General features: G+C 37.8%; 1 protein-coding gene across 1 annotated transcript in view; it reads right to left on the reverse strand.

Moving 5' to 3' along the window:
- Positions 1 to 19,177, reverse strand: part of LOC102954162 (putative exonuclease GOR) — a 41,250-nt gene that overhangs the window by 3,312 nt on the left and 18,761 nt on the right. Inside the window, exons 7-14 of the mRNA XM_007098565.3 lie at positions 18,103 to 18,199; positions 14,007 to 14,069; positions 12,465 to 12,614; positions 10,850 to 10,963; positions 8,134 to 8,207; positions 7,854 to 7,961; positions 6,467 to 6,582; positions 712 to 850 (exon numbers count right to left, since the gene is read on the reverse strand). Of these exons, the coding sequence (XP_007098627.1) occupies positions 712 to 850; positions 6,467 to 6,582; positions 7,854 to 7,961; positions 8,134 to 8,207; positions 10,850 to 10,963; positions 12,465 to 12,614; positions 14,007 to 14,069; positions 18,103 to 18,199 (861 nt within the window). The remainder of the gene's footprint in view (positions 1 to 711; positions 851 to 6,466; positions 6,583 to 7,853; positions 7,962 to 8,133; positions 8,208 to 10,849; positions 10,964 to 12,464; positions 12,615 to 14,006; positions 14,070 to 18,102; positions 18,200 to 19,177) is intronic.

Raw genomic sequence — 19,177 nt, forward strand, 5'->3', positions numbered from 1 at the left:
GAAAGGCCGATTGGATGCCAGTGTTCTAGAACAGGGGTGGCCACCAAACTCTGTCTTTAAGTGCCCAGTTGTGAATGTTTTCAGCTTGGAGACCACACGGTCTCTGCTACAACTATTTAGCAGTGCTACTGTAGCATGAAAGCAGCTACAGAAGATACAGAAGTGAATGGGAGCAGTGGGTCTAACAACAATATTTGCAAAAACTAGGTGGCCAGCATGGGCCATAGTGTTCTGACTCCTGTTCTAGAACACACAGCAAAGAACAGATAATTTTAACCTGAAGTATATTACAGGGGAGATTTTCAAGTAGATCATGCCAAAAAAAATGAACATGACATTTGATTTTGAGTGTACCTATAAACCTACCTGAATTAATATGAAAAAGTGTCTCTAAGGATGTGAATAAAATAAACTGTTAGATAAACTTAGTCTTCCCCATTTGAGTATTAAAGACAATTATTAAAGAGGATGTTAAACAATGATTTTGGTTTTATCATAATTAATGGACTTTCTGATCTGGATGAACCAAATGACTTTAGCTGTCTTATATTGTAGCTTCTGGTTTATAATAGTTGGACTATGTTATCAACATGGACAGCAGTTATTTTCTTCTTAGTTAATGGGGCAAATCAACAATCACTGATAACAATGATAATGACTATCATCTTAACACATACTGTTTTGTAAAAGTATAAGCCTGTATTTCTTTACCTTAAGAGCATAAAGACTGTTTTCAAAGCTGTGTCCAATTAAGACAGTGTCAGCACTGAACAGGTTCAACAGGATGGCTTGGACATCACGGATTGAAGTTTTGATGTTCTTCAGGTCCTCTTCGACCACACCAGAAAACCTGCCCCAATAAGACACATAATGCATAGAAGTAACTTACTGGATTTCATCAGGTATGGTTAGAACACATTACTGACCCAATGTGAGAAACATTCACTGAACAAAACAAAGATCTGACTTATGACCATCAGCTGCCCCTTCACTAGGTTATATTTGTAACCTAGTAAAATTTATAATACGGATTAATTTATGTAAGGCTGGGAAGGCAGGAGGCATTCCAAGTTCACAGGGTTCCTTTGAACGCTCCTCTTTGTAGAAGCTCAGTTTCATCCATTACAATTTAGTTAAGTAACCTATCTCCCATTAAAGTAAGCCTAAAAAAGCTGCTGTGGAAAGCAATATGGAGGGTCCTCAAAAAATTAAAAGTAGAAATACCATATGATCCAATAATTCCACTACTGGTTATTTACCCAAAGAAACCAACAACACTAATTTAAAAAGCTATATACACTGCTATGTTTATTAAAGCATTATCTACAATAGCCAAGACATGGAAGTAATCTAAGTGTCCATTGATAGCTAAATGGATAAAGATGTGATACCGCTCACCCTACACACAGGAATAGTATGCAGCATTAAAAAAGAATGAGATCTTGCCATATGTGGCAACATGGATGGACCTAGAGGGTATTATGCTAAATGAAATAAGTCAGTCTGAGATTTCACTCACATGTGGAAACTAAAGAACAATCGAAAAGCAGAATCAGACCAAATTGATGGTTGCCAGAGGGAACGGGGATAGGAAGATGGGAAAAATGTCAGAGGGGAATGGGAGAAACAGACTTGTAGTTATGGAATGACTAAGTCATGGAGATGAAAAGTATATCATAGGGAATAGAGTCAATGATATTGTAATAGCATTGTATGGTGATAGATGCTAGCTACACTTGTGAGCATAGTATCACGTACAGAGATGTTGAATCACAATGTTTTACACCAGAAGCTAATGTAACACTGCATGTCAAATATACTCAAATAATAAAAACATAAAGCCTATAAATGAAATATGGGTAGCATAGGAGAGCAAATGGAGTCCTAGGTAGAGTCTAGATAACCTATGCTTGAATTAGTCTATGACTCTGCTATTTACTTCCTCCACAGATTCTCAGAAAATTACTTAACCTTCTGGGCTCAGTCTTATCTGTAGAGTCACTTACCAATCTTAATGGCTTATAAGGACCCAATGAAATACATAAAAAATATTAAAAAATAAAAAAACCAAAAAACAAAAAAACCTACCCTAGTGGCTTTCATGAAGCATTTTCTAGATAACTGTCCAGAAACATGGCTACTGCTATGCTGTACTGCAATTTAGGAGAAAAGCAAATGATAAAAATACTGGGAAGGTATTTTGAACTTAAACTTTATATTGACATTATGGTCTCCTGTCAAAAACAAAACATACCTGGCTCCACTTTTATTTAATATAGTATTGGAAGTTTTAGAGCAATGAGGCAGGAAAAAGAAATCAAAGGCATCCAAATTGGAAAGTAAAGTCAAACTGTCACTATTTGCAGATGACATGATTTTCTATATAGAAAATATAAAGACTCAACAAAAAACTGATAGACTAAATGAGTTCAGTAAATTTCCTGGGTACAAAAATCAATATACAAAAATCTGCATTTTTTACACTAACAATGAAATTTCATAAATAAAATCCCATTTATAAGCATCACAAAGAATAAAATACCTAGGAATAACTTTAATAAAGGAGGTAAAAGACCTGTACACTGAAAACTAAGACACTGATGAAAGAAATTGAAGAGGACAACAGTATATGGAAAGGTATTCCATGCTCATGGATTGGAAGAATATCGTTCATATTTCCATACCACCCAAAGCAGTCTACAGATTCAATGCAATCCCTATCAAAATTCCAATGGCATTTTTCACAGAAATAGAACAATTTTAAAATTTTTATGGAACCACAAAAAATCCTGAATAGCTAAAGCAATCTTGAAAAAGAACAACAAAGTTAGAGGCAACACACTTCCTGATTTCAAAGAGTATTACAAAGTTATAGTAATCAAAGCAGTTTAGTACTGATCAAGAGACAAAGGCAGAGATCAATGGAACAGAATAAAGCCCAGAAATAAACCCATGTACATACGGTTAAATAATACATAACAAAAAAGGAATGAATATCCAATGGAGAAAAGTTAGTTTCTTCAATATATGGTGCTGAGAAAACTGGACAGCCACATGCAAAAGAATTAAAGTGTATTATTATCTTGTACCATACTCAAAAATTAAAAAGTTATCAACTATAAGTCCAGCAACCACAAAACTCCTAGAAGAGAACAGGCAAAAAGCTCCATGACATTGGCTTCAGAATTTTTTTTTTTGGCTCTGACTCCAAAGCAATGGCAACAATAGCAAAAATAAACAAATGGGACTATATGAAACTAAAAGGCTTCTGCACAGTAGAAGATACCATCAACAAAATAACATACTGAATGGGAAAAGGTATTTGCACATCATTTATCCAGTAAGGAGTTAATAGCTAACCAAGAAATAGATAGAATTCATACAACTCAACAAAAAATCCCAAACAATCCAATTAAAATTAGGCATAGGATCTGAATAGACATTTCTGCAAAGATATACAGATGACCAATAGGCACATGAAAGGATGTTCAATATCACTAATCATCAGGGAAATGCAAATCAAAACCACCATGAGATATTGCCTCAGAGTTATTAGAATGGCTATTGTCAAAAAGATAACAGGTATTGGTGAAGATATGGAGAAAAGGGAACATTCATTCACTGTTGGTGGGAATATAAATTGTGTGGCCACTATGAAAAATATGGAGCATCCTCAAAAAATTAAAAATAAAACTACCATACCATACAATTAGTGCAACTAATTACACTTCTGGGTATTTATCTGAAGAATAAGAAAAGATGTACATACTCCAATGTTTATTGCAGCATTATTTTCAATAGCCAAGATACGGAAACAACCTAAGTATTCGTTGATGGATTAACTGATAAGATGATGTGGTATATGCAATGGGATACCACTTTGCTCTAAAAATGAATGAAATTGGGGCACCTGGGGGGCTCAGTCAGTTGAGCATCCGACTTCGGCTTGGGTCATGATCTTGCAGTTGACAAGTTCAAGCCCCTCATTGGACTCTGTGCTGACAGCTCAGAACCTGGAGCCTGCTTCGGATTCTGTGTCTCCCTCTCTCTCTGCCCCTCCCCCACTCATGCTTTGTCTCTCAAGGATAAATAAATGTTCAAAAAAATTAAAAATTAAAATGAATGGAATCTTGCCATGTGTGACAACATGGATGAACCTAGATGGTATTAGGCTAAGTGAAATAAGTCAGAGAAAGACAAACACCATATGATTTCACTTATAAATGGACTCTTAAAGGCTAAACAAATGAACAAACAAAACTCATAGAGAACAGAATTGTGGTTTCCAGAGGGGAAGGTGGTAGGAAGTAGAAGAAACAGATTACGCAGATCAAGAGGTACACATTTCCACTTATAAATCAAAGGGATGTCATGTACAGCATTGGGACTACAATCATCAATACTGTGTTGTAAATTTCAAAGCTGCTAACAAAGTAAATCTTAAAAGTTCTGACAAGAGTTTTAAACTCTGTACAGTGACAGATGGTAACTAGTCTTATTGTGGTGAACATTTCACATGTATACAAATGACAAATCATTATGCCGTACACCTTAAACTGATAATGTGTGCTAATTATACTTTCAGAGTTAAAAAAAAAAAAAGATACCTGAATCCATCATCAAGTCATCAAGCTTAGGGAATGTGATAATTAATCAAATATTTGGACTAAGAGGAAGTTATCAAGGGGTACTTGGGTTTATTTTAAAAACGTTTTTAAAAAATGCAAGGCATTGAATGCATTTGAAGTTGTTTTGAGACTCCATAATTATTTATAATGCAGACCCTTCAGTTACCATTTTGTCACTATGAATACCAATAACTACCCAAGTACTTCCTGACCTGTTCCAAAAAGCAGGTAGGAAAGATTCCATTAAGGCCATGGAAGAATAAGTACCAATAAAAGTACGATAACTGTAAGTATTTTACAATTCTGTTTGCCAATATACCCCAATACAGCTGGAAACAACAACAACAACAGTAAAATAGGGCTATTAGGATATGGCCAAAATGAGTAGGAAAAAAAATCCAATGAGGTCAGGAGAAAGATTAGTATACAAAATATATTTTCTGATCATAACTTTTCCTGAGTTTTGTGCATACAACCATTTTTATGAACTGTGAGGGACTTTATATTAAAAAATGTTTATTAGAATTATCTATAAATATTCTCAAAATTCATCAAAACAACTTTTAACTTACATGACCACTTTGCTTGTGTTCTAAAATGATGGACATATACACATTATATGACACACATACTTTATATATAATATATATAAGATTTTTTACTATATACACTATTACAATTATATTATGTATACTATATAAATTCTATATAGTATATATATATATGATATATATACTCTGTGTATAGATAAGTCCTATTTGTTTAGATATCTAAACAAATCATATATATACTCACACATATAAATAAGTAATTTTAAGTAGTATTGGAGAATTTGTTAAAATTGAATAAATATAATCCCACCAATAATAAACACTTCTTATTCTAAAGTGAATTCAGATCAGTGCCTTCTATTTTATTTTTAAATATACAAATATGTCATTTTATATGGCTTATAAGCCTTAAGGAAACCTAAATTTAACTGATCAATCATATCACTGGTGTTTCATCTGAGGTTTATAAAAATTAAAGATGCATCTATATTGTACAATTTCAAGTTAGCATTGAGTTTGGGTCAGAAATAGGTCATACTTTAATAATAATGATTATTAGGAGAATCTGCCCTGAACTATTACTTTGCAAACCATATCAAAGCCATGTATACTCAGGGACATGTCTATAAGATTGCAGATATTTTATCTAATGACAATTTTTACCTAATGGAAGAAGATAACATGGTATTTTCAAAAGGAACTGATTAATGATTTAACAAATGAATGAATAAGAAAATCTATTCACTATTTGTGCTTCTCTCACCTCCTAACTACCACTCCAACATGTCAACATTCAACAGGGCTGAAGCTTTGTCTCTTATTTAGGGTTGTAACCTGGGATCTAACACAGTATCCGTACAATTTTATCAAGTACTTAATAAAATATGAATGTTCTTGAACAAATCAATGAATTAAAGGAAAATAGCATAACTCATGCTCTAACACTAAATGAATACAAGTACAAAGCTAAAATGCACATAAACTACATGTTGAATATTCTACAGTCTCAAAAACCAACACTTTTATGTGGATCCTGAGAAACTTAACAGAAGACCATGGGGGAGGAGAAGGAAAAAAAAAAAAGTTAGAGAGGGAGGGAGCCAAACCATAACAGACTCTTAAAAACTGAGAATAAACTGAGGGTTGAAGGGGGGTGGGAGAGGGGAAAGTGGGTGATGGGCATTGAGGAGGGCACCTTTTGGGATGAGCACTAGGTGTTGTATGGAAACCAATTTGGCAATAAATTTCATATTAAAAAAAAACCCAACCCTTTTATATGACCCGTACCTAGTGTTATAGTCAATTACTTCTTCATCTGGTTTCACAAATGTAGCATAGACCACCTGAAGGCTGGAATCAACCACCGTCACTTGTGTAAGTTCCAAACCTTTGGCTGTGTAGCACTATCAAGGGGGAAATATTAAACTCATATATCATATTGAGTAAACATATTTTAACATCTAAGATATCTTAAAGGAGTATTTCTAACTAGAACATACAATTTAATCATATTATTCAGATTTACTAACAAAAGCCAGTCAGTGGATCTGACAGTCTTGTAAAAGATGTTCCAAGCTTTAATTTTTTTCCTTAATGTTAGTAATATTTCTGCTAGGAACATAATTTCATTTTCTGGGCTTAGTCTTTACAATTGCTTTCATTAGAGATCAGTGCTATCCAGGAGAGCCTTCTGTGATGATGAAATGTTCTACTGCTGTGCTAATATGGCAGCTACTAGCCACAGGTGGCTACTCAGTATGCGAAATATGACTAGTGTGACTGAGAACTTGAGTGTTATTATATTGGCTAATGCAGTTATAGATCTTGTTGAATGAAAAAAAGGAAAACTTTACCATAAATATCAATGTGGCACTGGAGAGGACAACATGCTAATATTTGATTTCAAAGCCTGAAGCAGCCTGAATTGTTTCCAGTTGAAGACCTAAGCTGGAAACTGAACAATGTCCTTCTCTATTTATTGTAATTCACTCTAAAATCCGCTCTCCAAATAGAATAGAGGGAATAAAAACTTTATGTCTTGGTAGAGACAACCGTTCATGTGATGTTTGACACGTCCCACGTACATTCCCTTATTTTAGTGTATCTGATTCTTACTGTTACCGTGGAACGATTATTAACCCCATACTTGACAGAGTAAAACATCCACTATACCTGCTCCAGGGTGACAGGAGGGAAGCAGTGAAGCTTCCCAGGTCATACGATTCAGTTCTGTTTGTTCCCTACTTTCTCGTATTGATTCTCAGACAAAGAAAAATCGCCATAAATATTTTGCTGCCTCTATAAACAATAGTTTCTGAAAATTCGTTCAAGTTTTTATGCTGATGCTGGGGATAACAGTATTATTTGTAACATTTTCCACCTGCGTAATTTCAGCAATTTGAGCAGGAGAAGCACCACTGGTGACAGATTAAGAAAAATTAATAAATAAAAAGAGACCCACGGACCAGTTCCTGGCCTCATTTCTTACTAAGTACAGGAATTCCCCCAAGTCACCTCTCCTGCACTTCAGTTGCTTCTGAAGATCGGTGAATTACACGCAGAATTATGTGGCCTCAAGAGGAAGCCCAGCCAAGTGATGTTACACACACCGTGCCAAGTGCTCCACAAGGATTCGGTTGTAATTACTGCAGTAAGAGAGAAAACACGGACGTACCACCTCACAGTTCACAGCAAATACACCATGATTGCCATCGGGGGGCGGAGACTTGACAAAGGTCTTCACAAAGCCCTCTAGGTTTTCCTTTTGGTCATGAACGTGAAGCTGAAATAAACATTGCCAAATAAATTACCGGCTATTTCTGCAAGCACCGTTAAGCTCATAAAAATTTCACCAACTAAAAATTAGCTTAATTAACCCTTTCAAATTCTTTCACATCTCTGGAGGCAGCAGCTGTGGTTCTGAAACAAGCAGCGGTCTGGGTGACAAGCCCTACCTTGGCGACCTGACACCCGGCAGAGCCAAGGACACCTTCGCAACAGCTGTACCGTGTTTCTGAGCCACCGAGGACTGCAAACCAATCAAAAAATAAAAATCAAATCAGGCAAACTTTATAAGGCAGAGTGGCTCACTCCCAGAGCATGTGTCTTATCTTACCCTCCAAGACCTGTAAGGACACTGTGCAAGTACTTGATGTTACTCCTCCCCGTAGTCATGTTTTTGGATATTCATAATGAACAGGAAAAACCAACTCCTGGAACAGAGTTCTTGTGGGTTGCACTTTGAAGGTGAATTACAGTTACCAATGTCCTGAACACCTTCCACCCCCTTACTTCTCTTATTTCGCCCTGATCCCTCAGCTCTCCTCTGGCATCACCCCCTTATTCTGCTTGGACTTAACCTCAAGTATGTTTTCAACATCTTCCCCACTCCCTGACCTTTTTTTCCCCACTCTCTGACCTTTTTACTCTGGCTGAGGGGCTCCAAGTACCACATTCTCCCTTCCTATGTCTGAGTTGTTGATCTGATCCAAGAAACATCACCCAGTTATGTAGACTGAGACCACGACGCAGATGTCACCTCCAGCCTTGGCTGGACCTACCAAATCCTGATGCCCTCTTCTTCTGTATCTTTGCCCAAGTACTATGTACATTTTCACAGCTATAATCCCAAATCTTCCTATCTCTTACCCCAATCCCATAATCCAGCTCATCTGTTCCTGTATCCACCTTAGCCCTTCTTCACTCTGGCCCAAGGTAATGTTCTCCCAACTCTTCCTATTACTTCCTTCTGTCTGTAGTGGGTTCTGCATCAGTTTTCCTATAAAATGGGCTAGAATGATCTCCTTAAAGCACACATATTCATTATATCACTTTCCTCAAGTCATTCCCTTGTTTATTACTGATCAAATGCAAATTTTCTCAGGCTGGTGCTGAAGGCTCATGCTTAATCAGTCTTACATTACTCATCCAATCTTGACATCCCACAGCTTTCTCTTACCTTCTCCTGTGATAAGTAAAGAAAGCAGAGAACCAGTATTAACAGAACATCTGTTATAAGCCAGGACTTTGACATGTCAGCTCACTCAATCGCCACATAAAGCTCATTCTATGAAGGTGGACACAAATGCTCAGAGAGCTTAAGTGACTTGCCCAAGGTCTCAGGGAAAGTTGATGTCAAAAGAGCCCCAAATCTCAGGTCTGACAGTTCCAATGTCCTTGTTCTGTTCATTATGCTGTATGGTCTGGTTAGCCCCGCTGGTCTATCTGCTACACTTACTCCTCTTCAGTACCTTCCCTTCTTTGTTCTACTCCTTCTGGAATTCATAGTCCCTCCACCTTCCAAAACTAAGCCCTCCGTGCTCTCAACACTCAGGCCAAAGTTACCTGATTATTTATCCATGTATTGATTCTGTCATTCAATCACACCCATTGTTCTCTTCTATTTTCTCCCGGCTTTATCTTTTTCATACTATTTATTACAATATCATTCACATTCATATCCATCTCTGCATCAATAGGTCATCTGTCCACCCATCTCTCCAAATGTTTATTGACAGTCTATATGTATTAGGTACTAGGCTAAGTGCTGGGGAGAACATAGGGAGAAAAAAAAAAAAGAATAGATGGTGGTCCTTCCAAAAGCTCACAGTCTTTTGGAGATGGCAGATAAACTAGTAGATCCTTACAAAATGTAGTTAAGTGCTATGAAAGGAAGAGGCAGGATAGAAGAAGGCAGACCTATTTCAGACGGTGGGGTTGAGAAAGGACCTTGTGGAGGTACTACTGAAGCAGAGATACAAAGGATAAAAAGGAAACAGCCATGGCAAAAGCAGAGAGAATAATGGGTAAGAAGGCTCTGGACAGGGGGTCAGTGTGGTGTGAAATTAACAATGGACAGGGGAGAAAATGGGGGCAGAGACCAAGTCAGGCAGGGTCAGCAAGGTAACCAAAGGGTTTTAATCGAAGCAGGGCAGAGACAGGACCAGATATGTGATGTAAAAAATTACTCTCGAGTTTCTGGGGTGAAAAATAGACTGGGGGGGCGTGGGTAGAGACAGAAAAGGGTACAGTAGAAGCAGCGAGACTGGGCAGGACACCGCAGCAATTGGGGGACTGAGATAGGGGTGATTTGGACCCAGACAGTGGCAGTAGAGGTAGAGAAGGGACAGGCTCAGACTACATTACTGAGGGATAACACCTAAGACATACACACTGCTAAGACGAAAAGGTGAGAAGACGAATGACAGCACCCAGGTATTTGGTTTGAATAGGAAAAAAAACCCAGCTGAGTGGATTGTAGCAAATTTATGGTGTTGCAGGCAAGATGGGGGCTGGTGGGGAAAGGAATCAACAGTTCATCTTCATTCAGGGCAGGGGTGGGGGTGGGGGCGGCAAGGAATGGAAGCTATTAACAAAGAAATGATTCTAATGCTGGCAGGTGCAAAGCAGGTGACATCAGGAGGCAGTTGACTGCTGTGAGGTCTTCCCGCACTCCTGTCGCAGCCTGGGACTCCCCGCACCAGTGGGCCATAAGGGTAGCGAGTGGTGGTCAGAAGTAGGTGCTTGTAATTCAAACTTCAGATTTGGTAGTTTCTCTCGACTGGACTGCACCTGACAAATACAGTGAACTGAATACTTTATCGCACTTTTCTCTGAACAGCTCTGGCACTGGCTTGTCAAATAAATGAAGCAGAACTACCAAATACTTGCCTTTCTGAGTCAGCACTCGGCCAAAGTGGTAGTAGCATTCTTCTACCCTACTGTGTTTGCCTGCGGGAGTCACACCATATATTTTCCCACAACGACAACAGATCTTCCTAGAAGCTGAAACAAAATATGAAATTATTCATGAATACTTGGGGAGAAAAGACAAATGAACCGAAATGCAGGGAATTAACTGCCTTTGCATTCTTGATCACGCATGGATTACATGCCCAGGGTTGACTGTGACGTAACAGGGAACTTAGCAGGATTACCCAAAGCAATACTTGTAGGTGACCGGCTCCCAGCACCAGGGGTGCCCGTCTTCCAACAGGCATCCTGTCTGCCTCCAGATTCAGCCTAATGCCAGATAATTGTGGTTTTAGAGCCATAATTTGACTGTAGCCAACTTGATTAATTATCTACTTTTAGTACATAGTAACTCCTGAAATAGGACATACGTCTACCTTATTATCCCCTTTAAACATAGAGGGGCCTGCATGCTTATTAAGTCATTGAGAGTAGATCTGGGCTTTTCACTAGACCCATTTGTGAACATTGATTTCAGTGATAATCCTCAAATTGGTTCTGATGATGATGGCAACTCTTAGTTGCAGTCTATTATGAGCCTCTGAGGCAGGTACTGTGCCGAGCACTTCGCATGCATTCCTGTAACTGATTCTCACAACGACCTGAGGGAGTAGCTGTATGATCCAGATTTGGGAAAACCAAGGCTGGAGGGAAAACCAACAACCAAATGCAGGTTTCCCTTCCTCCTTCAGAGCCTCTGTCCTTAACTGGGTCAAGGGTTGAAAAAAAAAAAAAAAGGTAACTCAAATGGCAAAGACAATAATGAGAAAAATTCTAAAGATACAAAAGATAAATATTTTCTAGTCATTGAAAAAAATATTTTTAAATGTTTATTTATTTTGAGACAGCAAGTGAGAGAGCACGAGCAGGGGAGGAGCAGAGAGAGGGAGAGAGTGAATCCCAAGCAGGGTCTGCACTGTCAGTGAGGAGCCCGATGGGAGGGCTCGATCCCATGAACCATGAAACTATAACCTGAGCTGAAACCAAGAGTCAGATGCTTAACTCACTGAGCCACCCAGGCACCCAGAAAAATATTTCTAAAATTCCATTTCCAACTCCAATGGACTTAAGGTTTGACAGCTGGGATATTAAATATTCTCTCTTTCTTCTTGGTGGAAGGAATGAATTTTAACTATGCCTAGTATTTAGAGAAAATGTAAAATAGTAACACTAATTGTAAATCTTTTTAGTAAGAATTTCTAATTAAAGGATAGGAAGTATTTAAAACTGACACTGCATATGAATAGTTGGTAGGAGTAGGGACTCCAGAATCAGACTCCTTGGGTTCAAATCCTGGCTCTCCTACTTATTTTCAGAGTGACCTTTGACAAGTCATTTGACCTTTGTGAGCTTCAATTTCCTCATTTGTGTGAATGGAGGTAATGCTAGTACTTACCTGAAATGATTATTAATATTTAATAAATAAAGAAAATAAACTTCTAAGACAATGGAAATGAAGTGGAAAGGGAAATAATCCTTTTAGTGTTCCAGCCTTAGCATGTAGCAAGGATCATTTTCAGTCCCATACACTTACTGTCATTTAGAAGAGCTTTGGTCATGCCCGGGTTTAAAAGAATACTTCCTGGTTTTTCAGGGCTGGGTTGTGGATAGTCATTTTCATGTAACTGTTCTTCCGTTAGAAGGTAGTCTTGCAGATGTCTGTAGAGAACAATTCCTGTGAGTGCTAAGAAAAAAAGAAATGTGGTTCAATAAAATTTAAATAACATGTTTTAAGGTAGTGGTAAGGTTAGAGTCTACTAACCCTTTCAGATATGAAAAGCTCAAATGCTGATTAACATTAAGTAAGGAAGTAGTCTAAAAAAACCAAAGTCTTCATATCTTTTGACCTATAGATATGTAGATACTGATTGCTCTCTGCATCATCTGAGGTCCTATACTTTGGCTAAGAGAAGGGGAAGTAAGAATCCCATCAGTAATAGCCAGTGCATATTAAGCATGCCAAAAACTATCGTCAGGACTTTGAACTTTATATTAACCCAGAAGTGAAAACCTATTGACCTCATTTTTACAGACAAAGAAAATGAGGCTCAGAGAAATGAGGGCACATGACCAAGGTTACACAGCACATTTAATACAAAAACTCAGGTCTTCTGACTCCAAATCATGCTTATTGATTCTTAATAAACACTGAGATAAGCAGAGTACAGAAGCTTACAAGCAGGAAACATGGTAACTCTCACAAGGTCAAAATGCTCAAGTTCAAGGATCTCTTTCCAACATCACTAACCCTAACCCCTCACATGAATGGATTCCTAAAATTTCTCCTAAGGTGTTATTTAAAATTCTGGCAGAATTTGCTACACTATCTTTGGCAAACCCTTTTGTACAAAAAAGAATTCTTCTGTGTGAGAAATATTAGGAGATTCTAGAAGCACCTGCTTTGTTTCAGACAAGTACTTAGAGGACAAGACAGGTGCTACCATCTGGTTTTATTCAAAATACGACCAAAATCAAGTAACACTTTTTCTTTAGCTTTTTGATCCTGGGAGTTTGTTACAAATGCAGACTTGGAGGCTGTTCCCAGACATCCTGAATCAGAATCTGCACTTTAACAAGATTTCCAGGTCATTCCATGCATGTTAAGTTTGAGAAGCACTACTCTCACTGACTGGATAGATATTAAGTATCCCCTCCCACCACTCTTCAAAAAGGAGGCTGAGAATTCAAATACTGCCTAAGTAGAGCCCATTTTTTCATCTATTTATACTAATTTTTAAAAAGGCTATTAAATATTCAGTCTGCAGATGATCCTTCATAAACACAATAGTTTATTTATTCATTTATTTTCATGCCCATTCTCTGAAAGAGAGAACGAGTGGGGGAGGGGAGAGACACAGAATCTGAAGCAGGCTCCAGGCTCTGAGTTGTCAGCACAGAGCCTGACATAGGACTTGAACTCACAAACTGTGAGATCATGACCTGAGCTGAAATTGGACGCTTAAGTGACTGAGCCACCCAGGCGCCCCAACACAATAGTTTACTAATTGCATCACACCACATTTACTTCTCCTTTAAGGTAACAAGGACAGGTCTGTCAACATTGCACCAAACTTACCACTTTTCTTTTCATTCTTTTTCAATCCAGTTGTTTTATCGTTGTTATTGCTTCCAGGGACACCTAAAACATACAAGAACTCTTCTTCTGAGACAATGAATTATTTTTGTCTGCTTTATAAAAAAGTATAAAACATGAGAAAGGTCTAGAGCACAGTGAAGTCTTTATTTTTACCTTAAAATAGGCACCCAACATGGGAGACCAAACTACTTCATAACCAATGCTAAGTTGGGAAAAATGGTAATTTATGAAATAATTAGATCAGGACTTCGTATTTTCTAAAGCTACTATATTCTGTGTATTGGTTAGAGTATGTTTAAATAAGAGCCAATGAGTTTTACATCATTACTGACTATAACTCTCACAATTTGCAAACCATTTCCATTTCATTGCAAATATCCAAATGTGTACTTAGACTTCTATGTTCAATATCTTTATGCTGTATTTAATACGAAGAGAAGGGGGGGTAGTGAGAATACCATGAAAATACTAAAACAAGAGACCCTGTATATTTTATTTTGTTATTATTTCAATTTTTATTAGTTTTTTTTGTTCTACTTCCAGTGTAGTTAGCATAGTGTTTTATTAGTTTCAGGTGTACAATATAGTGATTCAACAATTCCATACATCTCCCAGTGCTCATTGCGATAAGTGTATTCTTAATCCCCCTCGCCAGTTTATCCCATCCCCCACTCTCTTCCCCTCTGGTATCCATCAGTTTGTTCTCTATAGTTAAAAGTCTGTTTTTTGATTTGTCTTTTTTTTCTTTGTTCTTTTTTTCCATGTTTCTTTTAATGTTTATTCTTGAGAGGGAGAGAGAGGGAGAGGGAGAGAGAGGGAGAGAGAGGGAGAGAGAGAGAGAGAAGAGAACATGAGCGGGGGAGGGGCACAGAGAGAGGGAGACACAGAATCTGAAGCAGGCTCCAGGCTCTGAGCTGTCAGCACAGAGATGAACTGCAAGATCATGACCTAAGCAGAAGTTGGACGCTTAACCAACTAAGCCACCCAGGTGTCCCTCATTTGTTCTGTTTCTTAATTTACCCATGAGTGAGATCATATGGTGTCTTTCTTTGACTTACTGTGCTTGGCATTATATACTCTAGATCCATCTTTGTTGCAAATGGCAAGCAAGATTTCATTCTTTTATATGGCTGAGTAATATTCCATTGTGTGTATATGTATGTGTATATATATGTATAGACACACCTCTATCTATATACATCTTCTTTATCCATCATCTACTGATGGACACTTGGGCTGCCTCCATAATTTGGCTGTTGTAAATAATGCTGCAATAAACACAGGTGTGCATACAGCCTTCTGAATTAGTGTTTTCATATTCTTTGGGTAAATAAATACCCAGTAGTGGGATTACTGGGTCACATGGTAGTTCTATTTTTAAGTTTTTGAGGACCGTCCACACTGCTGTCCACAGAGGCTGTACCAGTTCACACACCACATCCTCACCAACACTTGTTTCTTGTGTTGTTGATTGTAACCACTCTGTCAGGTGTGAGGTGATATCTCATTGTGGTTTTGATTTTATTTCCCTGAAGATGAGTGATGTTGAACATCTTTTCATGTGTCTATTGGCCATCTATAGGTCTCCTTTCAAGAAATGTCTGTTCTTGAGACCTTGTATATTGTAACACAGGTATTCAAGTCTATTTCAAGTGCTGTACATATAAAAATGCCATAGGAGCGCCTGGGTGGCTCATTTAGTTGAACATCTGACTCTTGATTCTGGCTCAGGTCATGATCCCAGGGTTATGGGATCAAGCCCCGTGTCAGGCTCCACACTGAGTGTGGAACATGCTTAAGATTCTCTCTCTCCCCCTCTGCCTCTCTCCCCTGCTCATGCTCTTTACTATAAAATTTAACATTAAAAAAATGGTTTAAATGCCATAAAGAAATTATCAAGTTTTTATATTCTTGAAATTAAAATAGCATTTCTAAGCATGACACAAAACCCAGAAACCAAAAAGCAAGACATTAATTACACTTTATTTATATATATATTTTTAAATGTTTATTTATTTTTGACAGAGAGAGAGAGAGAGAGAGAGACAGAGACAAAGCATGAGCAGGGGAAGGGCAGAGAGAGGAAACACAGAATCCAAAGCAGGTTCCAGGTTCTGAGCTGTCAGCACAGAGGATGATGTGGGGCTCAAACCCACAAATCTGAGATCATGACCTGAGCCGAAGTCAGATGCTTAACCGACTGAGCCATGCAGGTGCCCCTAACTGCACTTCTAAAATAGCTTCTAGGGGTACCTACGTGGCTCAGATGGTTAAATGTCTGACCCTTGATTTGCCTTAGGACATGATCTCGCGGTTCATGGGATAGAGCCCTGCACCAGGATTCTGTCTTCCTCTCTCTGCTCCTCCCCTGCTTGCATGCACATGCACACGTGCTCTCTCTCTCTCTCTCAAAACAAACATTAAAAAAGAGAAAAAAGTAGGGGCGCCTGGGTGGCTCAGTCGGTTAAGCGTCCGACTTCGGCTCAGGTCATGATCTCGCGGTCTGTGAGTTCAAGCCCCACGTCGGGCTCTATGCTGACAGCTCAGAGCCTTGAGCCTGTTTCGGATTCTGTGTTTCCCTCTCTCTGACCCTCCCCCGTTCATGCTTTGTCTCTCTCTGTCTCAAAAATAAAAACGTTAAAAAATTAAAAAAAAAAAATAGAAAAAAGTAAAAGTGAAAAGCTTTATTATTACAAACTTCACAAATAAGGCTGAAGTACCAGTGAGTGACAAACTGAGGAAAACATTTGAAGCCCATTAAAAGGGGATATGCAAAAGGTTGTTGCAGATGAATAGGCTGACAATAAAAGGGGACAAAAAGATGCAAAAAGGCAATTTAAATTGAGATAGAAAAAAGGAAGGTCTTCAACCTCATAATAATAATAAAAAGCTAAAATAATTTCATTTCTGGTCTATACTTTCACACTCCAGAACGGGATAAATGAGGAACTTTTCCAAGATGTGAGGAAAAAGCTTATACTCCTACCCTATTAGTGGGGAATGTAAAGAGCAAATGTTTTCTGGAGGCAGTTAGCAATATTTACCCATCTTAAACATGCAGACCGTTTCTGCTAGCTACTCTGTGCACAGGGATTTATGTTAAGGATACATACGCTCTAGTATGAGGAAATGTTTGAGTTCACACTCCATTAATCACAGAACGTAAGGTAGAAAAAATATGTAAGCCACTTAGATACTCAGTGCGTGTGTTTCTTCTGTATTCTACACTCTACACAATGGAGTATCAATACTACAGGTCTGTACAACAGAGTATCATGTAGTCATTAAAATGTACAATACAGATCTGGATGTTAACACACATTCTAGATTAACTGATGAAAGATTTCTAGGATACTTTATTTTGTGAAAAAAGTTAGAGCATACATCAAATGACTGCATTCATCTCAATTATTAAAATTACATATATTTCTGTAGTCATTATGGAAGGGTCTATATCAAAAATTTGGAATAAAGTTGTCTTTGGCTGTTCTGTTTTTTTTAATGTTTTTCTGTATTATTTGAATCCATGCTATGTATTCTCGAATACCCCCAAGGAAACAAAATTGGGGGTAGGATTACCCCCAAGCAAACAAAACTGGCTCTTGAGGAATAAAGAAAAAAAAAATCATAGATATTACAATGGTATGTGGCTTTCCAAAACTCAGCCTTACCCAACAAAATATTATTCCTTAAGTACTTAATACTACTGGAGGTTGGGGGTGGGGGTGGTAGAAAAAACAATGTCTAAAAAAGATCTTAGGGGGGCAGTAATGAAAAAAAAAGAGCTGAGAAATACTATTTCACATGGAGTGAGTTACTTTTATAACTAGAAACCAAATTTAATTATCTCCATGATAACTGCTCACAAGGAGTTATATTCATATGTCTAATTTCAAATCTAATTTGTTATTTTCAACCAAAAATCCTACTTGCATGTTCTACTCAAGAGAACATTTTTAAACTATGTTTCATAGAATACCTAAAAACCACCCTGCTAATGAAAAAAAACATGTTTAATGTCAGGTGTTGATGACAAGTTTTTATCTTATCACTTGATTAATTATAAAGAAATTACCTTGATGTCTCAGTTTCTTAAGAGTATTTATCGCTATGTTCACATACATATTTCTACTGCCACAGCGTTCATAAATGGCCTTTTCTTCTATTTTAGCCTAGACCATGAAGTGAATAATAAAAGATATTAAATCTCAAGATGATGAATAATAAATGTTTACAATATAATGGAATAAATATGGCAAAATATAATTCAAGGGATGGCGAAAAATGGCACAAATAAAAAGCAACTTATTTTACATTTTTCTGTTTATGGCTTTTGAGAGGAAAGAAAAAAATTATCCCATGAATCAAATCGAGGAACTAGATACTTCTCTTCACAAACTAAAACCACAGTATCTCAGAGTACAAAAAGCCTACAATGCATATTCATTTGATTCTCAAAGCAAGCCCCTAATGTATCAAAGATGCTTATTATTATTCTCGTTTGAGGTAACAAAGGCTCAAGGTGGCTAAATACTTTGCTTAAGATCACACAGCAAAGGAAAGACATAATCCTCTTTTCATTATCTTTAGTTTATAGGTTATTTTTCTAAAACCATTAAGTAATCACTATTTAAGTTAATTTGAGAGAGAGAGAGAGAGAGAGAAAGAGAGAGAGAGAGAGAGAAAGAGAGAGAGAGAGAGAGAGAGAGAGAAAGAGAGAGAGAGAGAGAGAGAGAGAGAGAGAGAGAAAGAGAGAGAGAGAAAGAGAGAGAGAGAGAGAGAGAGAGAGAGAGAGAGAGAGAGAGAGAGAGAGAGAGAGAGAGAGAGAGAGAGAGAGAGAAAGAGAGAGAGAGAGAAAGAGAGAGAAAGAGAAAGAGGGGAGGGAGAAGGGGGGAGGGGGAGAGAGAGGATAAAGAGGACAGAGAGAAGAGAGAGAATCCCAAGCAGGCTCCATGGCCAGTGCAGAGTCTGATGCAGGTCTCAATCTCATGAACCGTGAGATCATGACCCGAGCTGAAATCAAGAATGAGACACCCAGGTGCCCCAGTAATCAATATTTTTATGCTAGGATTCATGAAAATCCTAAAGGTCAGTAAAAGAAAACAATGGATAAAAAATGACAGAAACCAGTAAGGGTAATATAATGATAA

The sequence above is a fragment of the Panthera tigris genome, chromosome D4, assembly GCF_018350195.1.
Source record: "Panthera tigris isolate Pti1 chromosome D4, P.tigris_Pti1_mat1.1, whole genome shotgun sequence".
NCBI classification, from domain to species: Eukaryota; Metazoa; Chordata; class Mammalia; order Carnivora; family Felidae; genus Panthera; species Panthera tigris.